The following is a 17,294-nucleotide window of genomic DNA, read 5'->3' as shown; positions in this document are numbered from 1 at the left end:
TTTTCAGGTGTATAACGAGTCTGATAGCCTCCTCTCTTCATAAGGAGAACAGTTCTCCACCATTATTAAATCCATACACCTTAAATAGCTTTATGATATACCGTTTACCAAACTTGGTTTTCTTTATTCTACTTAATTGAGGTAAGTTTTGAACTGTTCATAATTGCACTGAGCCCACACTATACCAACATGATTAATCTGCCATGAAAGTGAGGAAGGTGCAACTATTACTAATGTTGAGATGTTCAAACAAGTAGAATGTGTGCATGCGGTTTTTTGTTGCTTCGTGGCAGAGACGTCCAGCCCAGTCCATTATTTTAGCTTTAAAAAGAATGGCTAAGTGATCCATTTATTCTTTGACATTTTATACATAATTTAAAAATTGTTCCCTCTGTGGTATTTGTCTTTGCACTAATTAAACATTTTACTAATATCCCTGCAATGTTTCCAATTTCACTTCGAGGTTTGTTCCAAAAAAGGGAAGAGAAAATATAATAAAGAAAAAGTAACTTATTCTCCCATGATTTTCAATACATTAGAATATTTGGTTCAATTTCAATATTCCTAGAAAGTAAAAGTAAGCAGTCATTGAAAAGTAGCACACATAGGCAAAAGGAAAATAAATGGTGAAAATTTAAAACAGGAAGTGACATTTCTCAAAACCAACAAAAATGACACAGCTAATGACACCACCAAAAGTCAAGGGTGTTACACAGAATGACAGGTTTCAGTGCAGCCGGTGGATGAGACTGGTGAAGCCGCAGATGGCTCCAGGAGGGCAGCTGGATCTTTAAAAAAGGCTGTTGCTTAAAAAGTTAGCTTTCTGCTTTAAAATACGGCTAATTTTTTTCTTACTTAATTTCTTCCCAGTTCTTTTCTCTCCCTTCTCATCCCCCTCCTCCTCCACCTTCTTCTCACTCCTGTTTCTCTCTCTCTCTCTCTCTCTCTCTCTCTCTCTCACTCACACACACACACACACACACATAAATGACCCAACTCCACGGATTTAGTCGCACCAACTGATCGAGACTGGTTTGTAAACTGAACGGCCATTTAATTAATTTCAAGAGATGTTTCATATCTCAGGAGTGAATAGATGTTATTCATTTGGACTGGGCATTACTTCCATACACATGTTCAAGTTCACACAAAGATGAAATTGGAAATAAAACAAAGTTTTTTTTTTCTGTTGAGCTGAGAAGTAAAGAGGCTGATCGTCTCGGGGAAACATCCATCTAGTTTCCTCAGCTGGCTGGGTTGCTTTTCTTCATTATGGGAGAGGCTAACAGGTCTTGCGTTTTCTTTTTTCCAGATATTGTCATAAGGACAACACAACAACCATCTTCAGGGCATCTTGCCATAGTGAAAACAATCATTTCCGTGTAGTAGGAGTGAGGTAGCCAAGGTCACACAACAAGGACAAACTAGAACAGTGACTTGAACCCGGGTTGCCCAGCCCAGGAGTTTAATATTGCAACCATGAAAGGCATAGATGCTTCTGAATCAGACATTTTCCCTGACATACATAAAACTGAACAAGTTCTTTCCATCTAGCTCCCATTTTTCCTATTCACTGAGAGCATCACTGGCTCTTCCAGATAGACCAGAATCCTTTCGGATAGAATACAACTCGCTTAACACCTTCTAATTTCCAGTCCTGTCTTTCACATAAATGATGCTAGTGTTGGGTTCACCTGGATCTCTGAAACTCCCCTTTCCCACATGAGATATTTTCAGAAATTAATCAGACATTTAAAGTATCTACCTAAATTAGTTTTTACTATTTCTGTTTTCAGAAGCTTTCATATCTCCATCAGACTTCTTTAATGCTAGGATACATGCCCTTTGGAACACGTACTCCTTTTTGCACTTGCTGAGGGGCAGAGACTCCTGTGTCTGCCCCTGTGACAGACACTGCTCTAGAATCTTAGGACAGTGTTACTGCCCTCAGGGTGCTCACAGTCCAGTGATAGGTCAGAAGTCACACAGCTAGTTATGGTGATGACTTCATTATCAATGTGCAGAGAGCAGCTAAAGGCTAAAGTGTTAAATTGGCGAGAGTACCGTTTAGGGTTTATCTACCATTTATATAATGTTTTGTTGAACTCAGTACCTCTTTCAGTTTCATTTCTCCATTTATAAAACATAAATGACAATGATGATTATATGAAAGGGAAACTGTGAAGATTCAATGAAATTATGTTTGTATATCACTTAGCTGAGAGCCTGTTCATAATAAATGCACAATAAAATATGGCCATGATGTTAGTATTATAAAAAATATCTTTACAGATGCAATGAGATAATGTCATGAAAAGTTTTGGGTACCATTGCAATCCCTACAATACCCTTTCTCTGACATTGTCTAGAATTTTCTCCCAAGCTGCAACCAAGAGGATGTGAAAAAAATATCTATTAAAGCTGTGGCAGATACTGCATGGCACTTCTTGCTTTGGAGTCTTCCATCAGGTACTCATGTTGACAGATGTTTATTTTTTAATCGAATTCAGAAACATCCAAAAATCTTAGGACGGGAAACTAACAGGGTGAAATAGAAAAACCCAGAAAATGAAGGTTTGTGTGCTGTGAGCACCAAGTGTCCCCACCATGTGCTGAGACGAGGCTCCCTCTCCAGGTAGCTCTGTAGAGTCACCAGCTCCCCAGGGCCCTCCCAGACTCTGTGCTGATGGCTCCCCTGAGACTCTGCCCCTTCCCCAACTGTTGTCTAGCCTGTGTCCTGCCTGGAAGCCATGGCCATTGGGAATTTTCACACAGGTGAGTCAAATGGAGAGAACTTCCATCCTGTTATGTCTGAGGAACAGGAATGACTTCTGATCTCCCCACACACTCATGGTTGAGAAGCGGTTTGAGAAGACGCTACCACCGCTGTCTAGCATGAGCTACTCCAGCAAATCTTCCACCTTTTCACCACAAATGGTTCTTTTCTGGCCTGGGATGAGACCCTGCTGGACACATTCCTCTTTGGATTGCATCAGCACCTGGATGACCTGGAGACATGATTGGAGAAGGAAATGAAGGAAGATCAGTCACCTGAGAAGTGAGAGCTCCAGACTGGCTGTGAGGAGAAACTCCCGAGGAATCAGGGTGTATCTGAAAGAGAAGCAATTCGGTTCCTGTGCTGGGAGGTAGTCCGAGTTGAAATCAGAAGTTGGTTTCTCTACAGTGATAAGCTCAAAGGATACCTGCAGAAATAATGAACATGGTGATCCTCAAAAGAGTTCATCTGGACAATTAATTTGCTATTTCCAAGACTGAGACTGCAATCTCCATCACTGTTTTTATGCCAGATTAAAAACAAATCATGGCAACTTTTATGGAGTAAAATCCAAAACTTACACTTTTGCCAAGGAGCTCTTCTTTCTATAGCTAAGTTATGTCAAAATGCCCATCATAACATGACTGCTGCATTGAAACCTGTCAATCTACATAACACCCCAGAATTCTGGTGGTGTCGTACATGTGTCATTTTGTCATTTCATGAGGGGAGGTGTCACTTCCTCTTTTTTAATTTTCAGCATTTACTTTCTATTTGCCTTTGTGTGTTACTTTTTCATGGCTGCTTACTTTTACATTCCAGGAATATTAAAAGTGAGCACAATATTCAGATACCTTGAAAATGGTGTCTTTTATTTTCATTTCGTTTCTTCTTCCCTTTTTGCAACAAAACTCAAAGTGAAATTAGGAACTTTACGGGAACATTAGGAAAACATTTAATCAGTGCAGAGACAAATACCAAAGAAGAAGATAAAATTTTTAGATTATGCAAAACAATGTGAACAAATGGATCATTTAGTCATTATTTTGATGCAATTAGAACAATGGATTGGGCTGGACAACATCTCTGCCATAAACCAGCAGTCAAGCCCGGTGCACACATTCTAACTGCCCAGACACCTCAACATTAGTAATGGTTGAAAATTTGCTCCTTTTCAGGGTAAATTTAATCACCTTGGTATAGTTTGGGCTTAGTGCAATGATGGAGGGTTCAGTACTTATATCAATTAAGTGGAATAAAGAAAACTAAATTTGGCAAACTGCGTTTCACAAAGCTATTTAAGATATATGGACTTAATATGATGGAGCACTCTTCTCCTTATGAGGAGAGGAGGGTGTCAGACTTATTGTGCACGTGAAAAAGAGCATGCCACTATTGACCACTCTGAGCCATTCACATGCACACAAACTATATTGTGATGCTTGAATTAAGAGGAGGAAACTCGGGAGATAATGTGTGCACCAACATGCACACACACGCACACATACACAGCTTCTTGGGAAGACCAACAGATGAATTGTTTCCATGGAGATGTGTCTGTACCCATTCCAAGTGGGGTTGCTTACTAAAGAGGGAGCCTTTTGGAAAAAGCTTTATAGCCACCAGAACCAACAGAGTCCACTCAGCCAGAGACCTTAGGAGATGAGGAAGAAAAATGCCCCCAGGGGAGCTTCTTGAAACAAGAATCTGGGAGAAAAATTCAGCAGATTTTGCCATGTCCCTTTCCAGCTAAAAGAAGTGTTCTGGACTTTTCAGTCTTCCTGAACCAAGGACTCTTTCCCTGGATGTCTTAATTTGGGCACTCTTATAGCCTTACCTTAATTTAGACATTTTCATGGCCTTACAACTGTAAACTTGCAACTTATTAAATTCCCTTTTTAAAAGCTGTTCTGTTTCTGGTATATTGCAATCTGGCAAGTAGCAACTGAATGATTTTTGTACAGGAGAAGTAGGGTGTTGCTGCAACTTGCAGTTATCAGAATGTGGGAACAACTTTATAATGGACAAGGGGAAGATTCTGGAAGAGTTGTCAGAAGTTTAATAGAGAAGGCCTAAAATGTTTCGAAGGGACTGATGATAGAATGCAGAGTCTAAAGATGCATCTGATAAGGACTTAGACAGAAATGATGAACATGTCATTGAAAACTGGAAGGAAGGCATTCTTTGTATATGGAAGGCAGAATTGGAGAGTAATGAACTTGGATACTTAGGAGAAGAAATTTCCAATGAAAATGTGCCAAATGCAGTGGTTTCTCCTTGCAGCTTATAGTAAAATGTGAGAAGAAAGAGATAAGTTGAGAACTGAACAATTGGGCACAAAGACACCAGAAATCGTCAGTCTGGAAAATTGTGGGCTTCCAGAAAGGGAGACCCCAGAGAGTAGTGCCCCACATGAGGATTTGACCAAACATAGATGCAGTCAGCCATTACAGGACAAATGAAGATTTGAGATGGAGATATCCGGAAAGGATTACTGAAAGTCCTTTTGTCTGATGGGCATAATCCCAGCCTATTGCATAGGGAACCAACCAGAGTGTTATGGGACTTGTTATAAATGGAACTACTGCAAGTGTGGACTAAAGGGGAGTGAAAAGGGAAAAACTGAAGGAAAAATATCTTCAGGGGCAGAACCAAGGAGGCAAGGACTGAAGTCCAGAACCCTAAGGCTAGGAGAGCAGGCCCACCCATGCATTTGGAGAGGGGAGTTTGCCCTGAAGGCAGAGAGCGGGCCTTCCACCTCACTGTTCAGGAAGAGCTGAGCCCCAGACTTGGAGAGTTATATCTTAGCTGCTGTGGTAGTCAGAATAGCAGAATGTTTTTCTTAGTATAAGTTTCTAATACACTTTCCCTTTTTCTAAGTGAGGTGTGCTGGTTTGAAACTGTTACTCATCCCAGAAAAGCCATGTCCTTTAATTCTAATCTTGTGGGTGCAGATATATGGTTGGTTGGGACCTTGAGTTCAGGTTGCTTCCATGGAGATGTGACCCCACCCATTCAAAGTGAGTCTTAATCTGTTTACTGGAGTCTTTAAAGAAGGAGATATTTTGGAGCAAGCAAAGAGGCTTGGAGATGAAAAAAAAACAAAATGCCTGAGGCGATTCAGAGATGAAATCCAGAGTTTGCCCAGGAGAACCTAAAAGAGGACCCACAGATGCTTAGAGATACAAATGCCCCAAAGGTGCCCAGAGAAGACCCACAGGGCACAGGGAGGAGATCACTAGAATCCGAAGCTGAAAGCCACAAACCAGGAGCAAGGACCAGCTGAGAACAAACAGGGTCTTACCAACTGAGAAGGAAATGATATAAGTGGCAGACTTTCTTCACAGTTCAGCTATTCTCTTTCTGATGTCTTAATTTGGACATTTTCACGGCCTTAGAACTGTAAATTCGTAATCTAATAAACACTGTTTGTAAAAGCCAATCCATCTTTGGTATATTGCATTCTGATCGCTTTAGCAAACCAAAACAGGAGGGATAGGTAGATGAGAAGGAGGCCAGCCAAAAGGGGGAAGGAAATAAGGATAATTCCAGGATAAACAGTGGTACTACAGAAGAAATAGGTTAAGAACCCATGTTACCAATATTAAATCTTTTAATCTATGAACATGAGATGATTTTCCATTGATTTCGTTCTTCTTTAATCACTTTTAGCAGTTAATCATAGTTTTGTAGGAGAAGTCTTTCACATCTATGATAGTTAATTTTATGTGTCACCTTGACTAGATCAATGTGCTAATGGTTTGGACAAACAAGCACTGGCCTGACTGCTACTGTGAAGCTATTAAAGGCACTATCAATTGATCACAACTATGGTGATTACATCTATAAGGAACAAAGGAGAATGCCTGTGGCAATGGGAGAAGCCCTTTACAATCAGTTGATGAGCTTAACAGAACTGATGATTTCAGGAATAAAAAGGAGAATTGCTATCTCTACTTTTGCCAGCCAGCTTCTCTGAGGGATTCATCAAAGCCTTCTTCACCAAAATCCCAATTCATGTCCTGCCCTATGGAATTTGGGCATGTCTATCCCTATAATCATGTGAGCTCAGTCTTATAAGGAAACCCTTAACATTTACATAAATATATCCTGAAGCTTCTATTTCTGTGAAGAATTTTGACCAATGCAACACCCTTGGGTCAATGTATTACTAGATATTTTCATAGATGCAGTTGTAAATGGAATTGTTTCATTATTTTCATTTCAGATTTCTGGTGTATAGAAAAATAAGTAATTTGTAGAGTGAGCTAATGTTCAACAATTTTGCTGAATTCATTTATCGCTGCTAGGAGCTTTCTTGTGGATTCTTTGGAATGTTCTATATCTAAGATCATGTCTTTTCACAACAGAAATAGTATTACTTTTTTCTTTCCGATTTGAAAGACCTACATCTTTCACATTTTTGCTCACATTCAGTTCATATTTTGCCTGTCTTTTCATACTGGGGATGCCGTTGTCACATCTGCTGAATGATAGTTGTCTTCCAAGTATTTTCCAATCTAAACAGAATCTGACAACATAATGATACCACACACTACTCAGAACACAGCTCCACACTGCATGCCAGCGAGGCTGAGTCTAGGATGCACTGATGTCTCCTCGTTCTCTCCATTTCTCAGGGAAGCACCACTAGCTGCCCTTTCTTCTCCTTAGGCCAGCTGTCTAGACGACTATACACAGCTAAAAGGCAGGTGTAAAGTTTATTCACCTTTGTGTCGCTGGCATCTAACACCACAGGGTGTTACATACAAGGAGCTCAAACACGCTTTATTGAATGAACAATAGCAAAATAATAAAAATGCTACCAGTACTTTCTAGGTAAATTTGACAATCAAATAAATACTGAGTATGAAACCATCATAGGAAATAAAAGGACATTGCAATCTAATATTTAATTATACGGACATATCATTCAATATTATGCTTGAAATATTTAGAGAGCAGAATGAAGAAGTGAAAATATTCAGGGTATGGTCACACATGTGAGGCTTCTTTTCACTTCCTCGGATCTCTCCCACACTCTCCAGGGCCCACAGTTTAGAAGCAGAGTAAACTTCCCTAGGCTTACTCAGTTCTTCAATGGCACATAAAGCATCGCTCATGCTGCAGGCACCGAGCAGAGGACTGGGTCCAGACCTTGGGCTCTTCACCACAGAGCTCTTCTTTCTACAGCTGAGTCATGTCCTGGGGAATCAGGTTCTATACCTACTCATATGCTTATCATAGTATGATTGATGCTGGGGATTCCCACTCCCTCTTCACTCAGGTTCTTTGCCCAGGTTTATTTATGAGAAAAGGCTTTTTGTCAATCTTTATACTAAGAATGTGTGTGAAGCAAGAACATAGTTTTCTTCAAGTGACATTTATTTCCCATAATGTAAAAATTAGCAGTAGAGTCTTGTACAAAACACAATATTAAACAAGTATATAAAGGACACTAAATATTTAAATACTGTGAACAATGTAAATATATCAATAATTTTATATAGGTAAATAAAAATTATAAAATTTTGTTCAGTTGTAGCAAATAGAAGATGCACTTTTCTATCTTAATGGCTTATGAATCCATAAAGTTTGCCATGATGTATTTTTAATCCGGCATAAAAACGATGATGAAGATTGCACTCTCAATCTTGGAAGGAGCAAATGAGTTGAGCAAATGAGTTGACCAAATGAACTGTGTTGAGAATCACGTGCCCATTATTGCCAGAAATTTCCTTTGAGCTTGTTATTGAAAAGAAAGCACCTTCTGATTTCAACCCAGAGCACTTTTCAGGCACAGAGCTATTGCTTCTCTTTCAAATGCATCCTGACTCCTTGGAAGTGCCTCCTCATAGTCAGTCTGGAGTTCTTGCTTTCCAGGGGTGTCTGATCTACATTCATTTCCTTCTCCGAGCATGTCTCCAGATCTTTCAGGTGCTAATAAAATCCAAAGAGAAATGTGTCGAGCAGGGTGTCATCCTAAGCCACTAAAGAAACGCTTGTATGAAGAGGTTGAAGATTTGCTGGACTAGCTCAGGTGGGATAGTCATGGTAGCGTCTTCTCAAACTGGTTCGCATCCATGAGGACGTGAGGAGATCGGAAGTCATTCTTGTCCTTTACACATGACAGAAGGGAGATTCTCTCCATCTGACTTACCAGCGTGAAGGTTCCCAATGGCCATGACTTCCAGGCAGGAGACAGACTAGACAACAGCTGGGGAAGGGGCAGAGCCTCAGCAGAGCCATCAGCACAGAGCCTAGGAGGTCCCCTGGGGAGCTGGTGACTCTGCAGAGCTGCCTGGAGAGGGAGCCTCACCTCAGCATGTGGTGGGGATACTTTGTGCTCACAGCACTCAAATCTTCATTTTCTGGGAATTTCCACTTTACCCCTTTTGTTTCCCTTCTACTCTCGTGTATGTGTATGTGTGTGAAGTCAAGTAAAAAATGAACATTCATCGACATGTGTACGGGATGGGGGACTCAGAATCAAGAAGTGCCAAAGCAGTATCCACCTTAGTTTTTAACTATTTTTTCATACCTTCTTGATTGTTCCTGAAAATAAAAGTCTAGACAATGTCATAGAAATGAGATTGTTGGGACTGCAATGGTACCCAGAGCTTATCATGACATCCCCTCATTGCACCTGTAAAGATATTTCTGTAATGCTAATATTAATGGCCAAATTATATTACATACAGGCTCTCAGCAAAGTATTCTACAAACATAATTTCATTGAATCTTCACAGTTTCTGTTTGAGATATAATCATCAGAGTCATTTAAATTTTACAGATGGAGAAATAGAAAATTCAGAGAGGGTATTGAGCTGGACAAAAGTCATGACTTATTCTCTAAATAGTGGCTAAACCCTACACAGAACTCCATCCTCCTTAACTCTGTTACCTTAAGCCTGTAACTGCTCTCTGCACACTGGTAATGAACTCATCACCCTAAATAGTCCTTTGACTTCTGCCCTCTCAATGGACTGTGAGCTCCCTGAGGGCAGTAGCACTGTCCCTAGATTCTAGAGCAGTGTCTGTCACAGGAGCTGACAGAGGAGTCCCTGCCCTACAGCACGTACAAAAAGGAGTAAATATTCCAAAGAGTGCATAACCTAGCATTAAAGAACTCTGTTGAAAATATGAAGGCTTCTGAAAACAAAGACAATAAAAATACACATACAGTGGATACTTTAGGGTGCATGGATGGTTCAGTGATAAAATTCTTGCCTTCCACGTGGATAGCCAGCTTTGGTACCCAGACTATGTACCACCGCCACCTCCCAAAAATGAATACTTTAACCTTCTGGTTAATTTCTGAAAATATTTCATGTGGGAAAGGGGAGTTTTAGAAATCCATTTGAGCCCAGCATGTAGCATCATTTATGTGAAAGACAGGACTGCGAATTAGAAGGTGTTAAGTGGCCTGTATTTTATCCAAATGGACTCTGGTCTATCTGGAAAGAGGGAATGATGCTTCCAGTGAACAGGAAAAATGGAAAGCGGAAGCTAAAAACTTGTTAGTGTTTATATATGGCAGGGCAAATGTTATTCAGAAGAGACTTTGCCTCTCATGGTTGTGATATTTAACTCCAGGAAGGCAGCCTGAGTTCAGGTTGCAGCTCTAGTATCTACAGGCTGTGAGACCTTTGCCCCCTCACTCCTGTTACACGGAAATGATCACCATTCCCACTATGCCGGGATGCCCTGATGATGGTTGTGTGATGTCCTTATAACAACACCTGGAACAAAGTAAGCATGACCTGTTAGCCTCTCCCATAATGGAGAAAAGCAACCCAGCCAGCTATGGAAACTAGATGGATGTTTCCCCGAGATGATCTGCTACATTCCTTTAATTCTCAGCTCAAAAAAACAAAGCCAAGTTTTATTTCTAATTTCATCTTTGTGTGAACTTAAACATGTGTATGGAAGCACTGCTCTGTCTAAATACATAACATCTATTCACTCCTGAGATACCAAACCTCCCTCACATTAATTAAATGGCTGTTCAATGTACACGTCACACTCTGCTGAATATCAGTTGGTGTAATGACATCCCAGAATTGAATCATCTCGGTGGTTCACTGTGGAAAAAATAAAATGGGGGGGGAGGGAGAAGAGAGAGAGAGAAGAAGGGAGAGCGAGGAAGATGGAGGAGGGGACATGAGGAAGAAAACTGGGAAGAAAGTAAGGGAAAAAATTCCCTGATCTTTCAAAGCTGAAAAGTAGCCTTTTAAGCAACAGCCTCTTTTAAAGAGCCAGCTGCCCTCCTGGAGCCACCTGCGGTTTCAACAGTCTCATCCACCTGCTGCACTGAAACCTGTCCTTTTCTGTGTAACACCCCAGAATCTGGTGGTGTCATTAGTTGCATCATTTTCTTTTCAGGAGAGGAAGATGTCACTTCTTCTTTTTTTAATCTTCAGCATTTACTTTCCTTTTCCCTATGTGCGTTAGTTTTGACTGCTTCCTTTTACTTTCTAGGAATATTAAAAGTGAGCTGAATATTCTGATATCTCAAAAATGAGACAAAGAATGTAATTTTTTTAAGTTACACTTTCTCCTCCCTTTTTTGAAACAAACCTTAAAGCGAAATTAGAAACATTAGAAGGGCATTAGGAAAACTTTTAATCAGAGAAAAGACTAATACGAAAGAAGAGGGAACAATGTTTTAATTATGTAAAAAATCTGAAGTAATCAATGGATCACAAAGTCATTATTCTAATACAGCTAGAATAATGAACTGGGCTGGACAACGTCTCCGCCACGAAGCAACAAAGAAGCCCAGTGCACACATTCTAACTGCTTGCATGTCTCGACATTAGCGATGGTTGCACTTCACTCATTTTGAGGGCAGATTAATCATCTTGTTATAGTGTAGGAGCCAGGGTTAATGGAAAACCTGTGGAATTTATCGGAGTGGCATCAGCAACAAACCGTGGAGACTGCTATCTGCTTAATTGGAGGACAGTCTGAGAGGGAGAGAATGTTTGTTTTTTCTTAAGCCCCAAGGTCTTGTTACCTGTCTCTTGTATGTAGGGAGTAATATACTGAAAAGTAGGCACTCTGTTTTACCACAAACTGTATGCATGCTTTTAGTCACGTAAACCCTGCTGTATATAAGCAGGAACTAGTTAAGAATAAAGTTGTCTGTTGTCTTTACTGCTAAAGCTTCAGACCCCCTGATCCCAGTCTCTCTCTCGTTTTTACTTTAACATTCCTCAGGGTCATAACAGAAGCCAACAGTATAGTCTTGGCTCAGTGCGGTGATAGGCAGTTCAGTACTTATCTCAATGAAGTAGAATAAAGAAAACCAAATTTGGCAAACTGCGTATCATAAAGCTATTTAAGGTATATGGATTTAATAATGATGGAGAACTCTTACCCTTATGAATAGAGGAGGCTATCAACTTATTGTACACCTGAAAAAAGAACACGTCACTACTGACCATCCGAGGCCATTCACATACACCAAACTGTACGGTGGTGCTTGAATTAAGAGGAGGAAACATGGAAGATAAAATATTGTAGGTTCATATGCACAACAATTACACTCCCCACACCTACCATCACAAAATACAGGACTGTCTAAAGGGTACTACAAAAGGTATGCTGACATGATCCATATTTGCAGGGAATTACTCTAAAAAGTGTGCATGTTGTAAGAACACTAAACTAAATACTGAATCCTAGGCTAGGGGGAGGCTGTACTACATTTGTGGAAACACAGGTGAGATGAGGGGATGCTTTGAGAGAGGTAGTAATAATGGTGCACATGAGTATATCTTTGAAATTAGGAACAATTATCCAACCAACCCTTATGACACTCCCCGTCCTACCAAACCACATGACTGTGCTTGCACACACACAAACACATGCACACACATCTAATTCCATTTTGTGTGGGTTCCTTATCCACTTAAAGCAGGGACAAAGTTACCTCAGATAGAAAATGGGGATAAGGATGAACCAAGTTCTTTGCTTGTTCTGAGAAATACAACATTTGATCAACAATTTAAGCATGAACCAGGTGAAAGCTCCCCAAAGTTGAAGGAAGACCAAGTGCCCATTTCTTTAAGGATGTTATCAAGTACCTGGTATTAAGGATATGACAGAAAGCACAAGTAGATTTATACACATAAAGGACACATATTTCATTACTGATTACCGTAATTCCATGAAGAATATCAAGAAGGGGAGAAAGAAGGTTTAAAAAGAAGCCAAGGAATGATTCCTCAAAGTTTTTCTAACATATGAAAACTAGTATCCAGACAGATCTATCCATTAAAAATTGGTGTTTAAGATGATAAGCATTTCATTGCATTGGTAATTCTAATATTTTAACGTGTAAACTGAACTCTCAGTGTAAGGAGACAGGAAGAATTGCAAATGACACATATCTCAGGCCACTAAGGATAAGGGAAATTCCAAAGTGAGAAATAGAAAGGTCTGGGTGAAATTCAGAAAATGAAAATGCTTGTCTTCAGTATTTAAATGGCACACATGGAAGAAGGTCCTCAGAGAACCTGGTTTGAAGCTCACGGTCCCCCATCTCAACCAGAAGAGGGTCTTCTTGGAACTCACCAATGGCTTTTTCAGTCCCTTCACTGCTGGTGTTGGTGATGATCTTCTCCAGCCCCATCAGCTCCTTCAGCTGTGACCTGCCTCAGAGCCTGGACGTGGGAAAGCAGGAGACCCTCACAGTGTTGGGACAAATGGGGAAGATCTCCCTTCTCTCCTGCCTGAAGGACAGGACTGACTTCAGATTCCCCCAGGAGATGGTGGAGGCCAGCCGGGTCCAGAAGGCCCAGGCCCTGGCTGTCCTCCACGAGATGCTCCAGCAGATCTTCAACCTCTTCCACACAGAGGCCTCCTCTGCTGTTTGGAACACGACCCTCCTGGAACAACTCCTCTCAGGACTTCACCGCCAGCTGGAGGAACTTGAGACCTGTTTGCTGCAGGAGATGGGAGGAGAAGGATCTCTCCTGGGAATGGAGGACCCCACACTGGCCATGAGGAGATACTTCCAGAGAATCCATCTCTATCTGCAAGAGAATAAAAACAGTAGCTGTGCCTGGGAGGTTGTCAGAGTGGAAATCAGGAGATGGTTTCTCTTCATTCATGTGCTCACAAGAAAATTCAGGAATTAGGAAGGAAACTGAATCCCAGAGATGAACATCCAAGCTCAGACTTATGTTCCAGTCAGTTCAAAGTCGATATTTATTGCTTCATCTATAAAATAATTGGATTCAAAATTAGCAATTATTTATCAACATTATTAAGCCTATATAGGACCAATATTTTAAGAAACTGTCAAACTGCATCCAGTAAGGCATAACTGAACTTCATTTTCTAAAATATTTATTTATTTATTTATTTATTTATTTATTTAAGCATTTCAACAAATTTATCATTTTTTTGGATTTTGTATTTATGTGTTTTATTTTAATAAATATGTTTACCTTTGCTTTATAATGAATATTTTACTTACTGTTTTAGAAGTTTAATAAATTCTTATTAAATTTGTTTTAAGACATTTCTGATCTTTAAAAAAAAAAAAGAACGTTCTCGGAGCTACTAATTCTGCAAACTAAATAGGAAATCATGCAGTGTAGTGGACTCATCCATTCACTATTCATTCATTCATTCAATGACCCTTGAGAGAGAACCTTGAGCGAGAGATGACCACTCGCTGAGGATCTGGAGCTTACACAAACAAAGGATATCGATGTAAAAAATATTTATAAAATTAGTTCATTTGGGATCTGGGCTACACAGGAAAAGCCAAACATGCCTTAGCAGTGAATATCATGGCAAGAGCAAACCATTGGCTCCTGTGGAAATTTCAGTGGGATCTAAGAGTCTCAAACAAAATACCTGGGGGTGTGTCTCTTTCCCATTCCTTTAGATGACATCTTTGTACATCATTGTCAAAATGGTCTCGAAGAATCTAGGTTGAGCAGCCTTAGCCACTCAGGTGTAAATGAATTTTTTTGATACTCTAGATAATAACTCATTAGATAAATGAGTTTTCTTTGATATTCTAGAACAATTCCTGCTACAGATTCAGCTTTCTTGACTTGTCCATCCTTGGAACTCGGGACTGTAGATGCAGACCAAACTTTTGAAAAACGTTTATGTGCATTTTCTAATACTTGGGCTTGAACTGAATACAAGGTAACAAAACAACAAATACTCTTAGATTGGTTCCTTCTTATACATGAACTCTCCCTATCAGATTGCATGTAAAATTGTTCTTTAAAAACAGGACAACTCATTTTATTGTTTTGGGCTTGTACAGTTTGAGCCCTTCTGATTGCTGTGAAGAAATAGGTTCAAACATTATAAAGCATCACCCAGTACAAAGCAGAACTCACAGGCAGAGAGTCAGTAAGGCACACGCTGTCTCCATTCTCCTTCTCCTGAGGGCAGCAAGGACAGGTCACAGCTGGAGCAAAGTGAATCATTTCCAGGGGGAGAAATCCATCCCACTCTACTGTTGTTCTTTTTTGGGTGGCCTAATCAATCATAGGAGAAATGACTTTTGTGTTCATGAGATGAAGCTGATTACTGGTGTAAAACATCTTGCAGCTACAAGTCACTTTCTTAGGGGACTTATATACAGTGGTTAGAAAATCTTGAGTCCCACTGAGCAGTGAAGATGCTTCACAGCCTTTCCCACCAGGTCTTATCCTGTTGGTCCCCGTTCATCTATTGACTCAGGTCACTTTTCAAATATGAGAAATGATCTTTCACTGTATCTTAATTATTGATTATTTTGCAACTATCCTTATTTATTCCTCAAGAGTACCTACACTCTTCTTAGAAACTCTGTTCATTGCTTCCATAACACCTTTTATCCTCCTTTTCACTTCTTTTTAAATGCAATCCTTCATTTTCAAATGTTCGTCAAGTTTGTCTTTCATATAAGGATGCCATTTCTGATCTGTCATTTCTATTCTTTCTCTCTTACATTTGGGTTCTAATTCTGCAGTCATATTCTTACTTTCCTTGCTGTCTTCAATCCTTATATCTCTATTGTTTGTGCATTCTATTTTCAACTTATGAAAATATCTGTGTATGAATGTAAATGGAAGGCTTACCATGCCCTGACATACTTTGGATTGATCCTTTGAAGAATAAGTTAATCCTTACATTGTCTTCCTTCCATGAGCAAACACACATTATCTGATTCATAATGCAATTTTATCTAAGGGGCAAGAACCCGAAAATTTCAAATTTTCAGCCGTAAAAGCAATTCAAAGAAGAAATGGTAAACAATCTCAGATTTACAAAAGCAGAAGTCTTGCAACATTAGTGTTTGTAATGTAAAGCAGAATTGTAGACCACTTTAGAGCAAATTCTATTGCTTCAAGGAAAAGCATATCACTGAGAATATCATTTGGGAACTCTGTGTGCCTGTGTGTGTGTGCATTTCAGTCAATGTTTAAACTCTGCATGAGCCAAAAGATCATATATTCAGCACCTCACACAGGAGTTGAGATTCTAGAAGGAGACTTGAAATGCCAAAACTCATCCTGGACATTTGTAGTGAAAATTTTCCTTTGCTCACACCTACAACTTCAGTCTTCATCTAGTTTTGTTATTTTTCTATATTCAATAATTCCAATTTGGGGGGAAAATCTCCTGGTAATTGCTTTGTTGGGTGGACTGTATGGGGGCTGAAGAGTGAGTAACTTAGGTTTAGAGCAACCACTGTGACTAGGGAGCAAGATTCCAATCATGTGTGGTAAGAGTGGGTCCTTTGTAGAGGTTTGAAGTAGACAATTTCCCCGAGGAAATTATAGAAGTATAGTTTTTGCCATCAAAGCGTCATATGTTTCTAAGTTTAATTTTCTTAATCATGCTGAATTAGTCTAATATAATTTTGAATTATGTCACACTGGAAAGCCTATGGACTTGGGGAAATATCATTTGGCTTTGAATGATAGCAGGCCAACTTATTAGCATCTGCAGTTTTTAAATCTTGCATTCAATAGATGCTAAATAAATTATAGTTATCATTATTTACCAGCAGGCAGTAAAGAATAAGTTGTTGTAGTAAAAAATGTGATGATTTTTATTAATGATTTATAAATATTTTACTGAGGTTTTATTTTCTGATTTAACTTACAATGCCCCAGAATCCAAAACACAAATTTATTCTATAAATAAGTTTTCCCAATTCTTTTGTACTTCTTATTTTTCTATATTATTTTAAGAAAATATGATATTGTGTTAAAATTTCCATAATATATCATGTTTCAGTTCACATTTTTATCTATTTCTAGAAATTATTATGAAATATTTTATTTTATTTGCATTTGAGTTCATGACTTTAATAATTACTTATGAATTACATTTATTTCCTTCTATATTGACAGCATTTTCAAATTTAACACTTTTTCATTGAATCTTATAACTATTACTCATTATCAAGAACTCATTGATAGTAATATTGTGATCTCTACGTTTTTCCCTCATCGTCTTCCTCTATCTCTGCAAATCATTTGTTTTTTTT

General features: G+C 39.3%; 1 protein-coding gene and 1 pseudogene across 1 annotated transcript; one reads left to right on the top strand and one right to left on the bottom strand.

Moving 5' to 3' along the window:
* Nucleotides 1-8,497: 8,497 nt before the first annotated feature.
* On the bottom strand, nucleotides 8,498-13,325 carry LOC143656568 (interferon alpha-2-like; annotated as a pseudogene).
* LOC143656557 (interferon omega-1-like) lies at nucleotides 13,286-13,923 on the top strand. Its single transcript, XM_077128601.1, has one exon. The coding sequence runs from the start codon at nucleotides 13,360-13,362 to the stop codon at nucleotides 13,921-13,923; it is 564 nt and encodes a 187-aa protein (XP_076984716.1). The 5' UTR covers nucleotides 13,286-13,359.
* Nucleotides 13,924-17,294: the final 3,371 nt, after the last annotated feature.

Source organism: Tamandua tetradactyla, chromosome 2 (assembly GCF_023851605.1).
Source record: "Tamandua tetradactyla isolate mTamTet1 chromosome 2, mTamTet1.pri, whole genome shotgun sequence".
NCBI classification, from domain to species: Eukaryota; Metazoa; Chordata; class Mammalia; order Pilosa; family Myrmecophagidae; genus Tamandua; species Tamandua tetradactyla.
Note: the sequence above shows the minus strand (reverse complement) of the source record. Positions and strands in the feature narration are given on the sequence as shown.

Coding starts and splice junctions, on each gene's coding strand:
- LOC143656557 (XM_077128601.1), top strand. CDS start 13,360: ATGGCTTTTTCAGTCCCTTCACTGCTGGTGTTGGTGATGATCTTCTCC.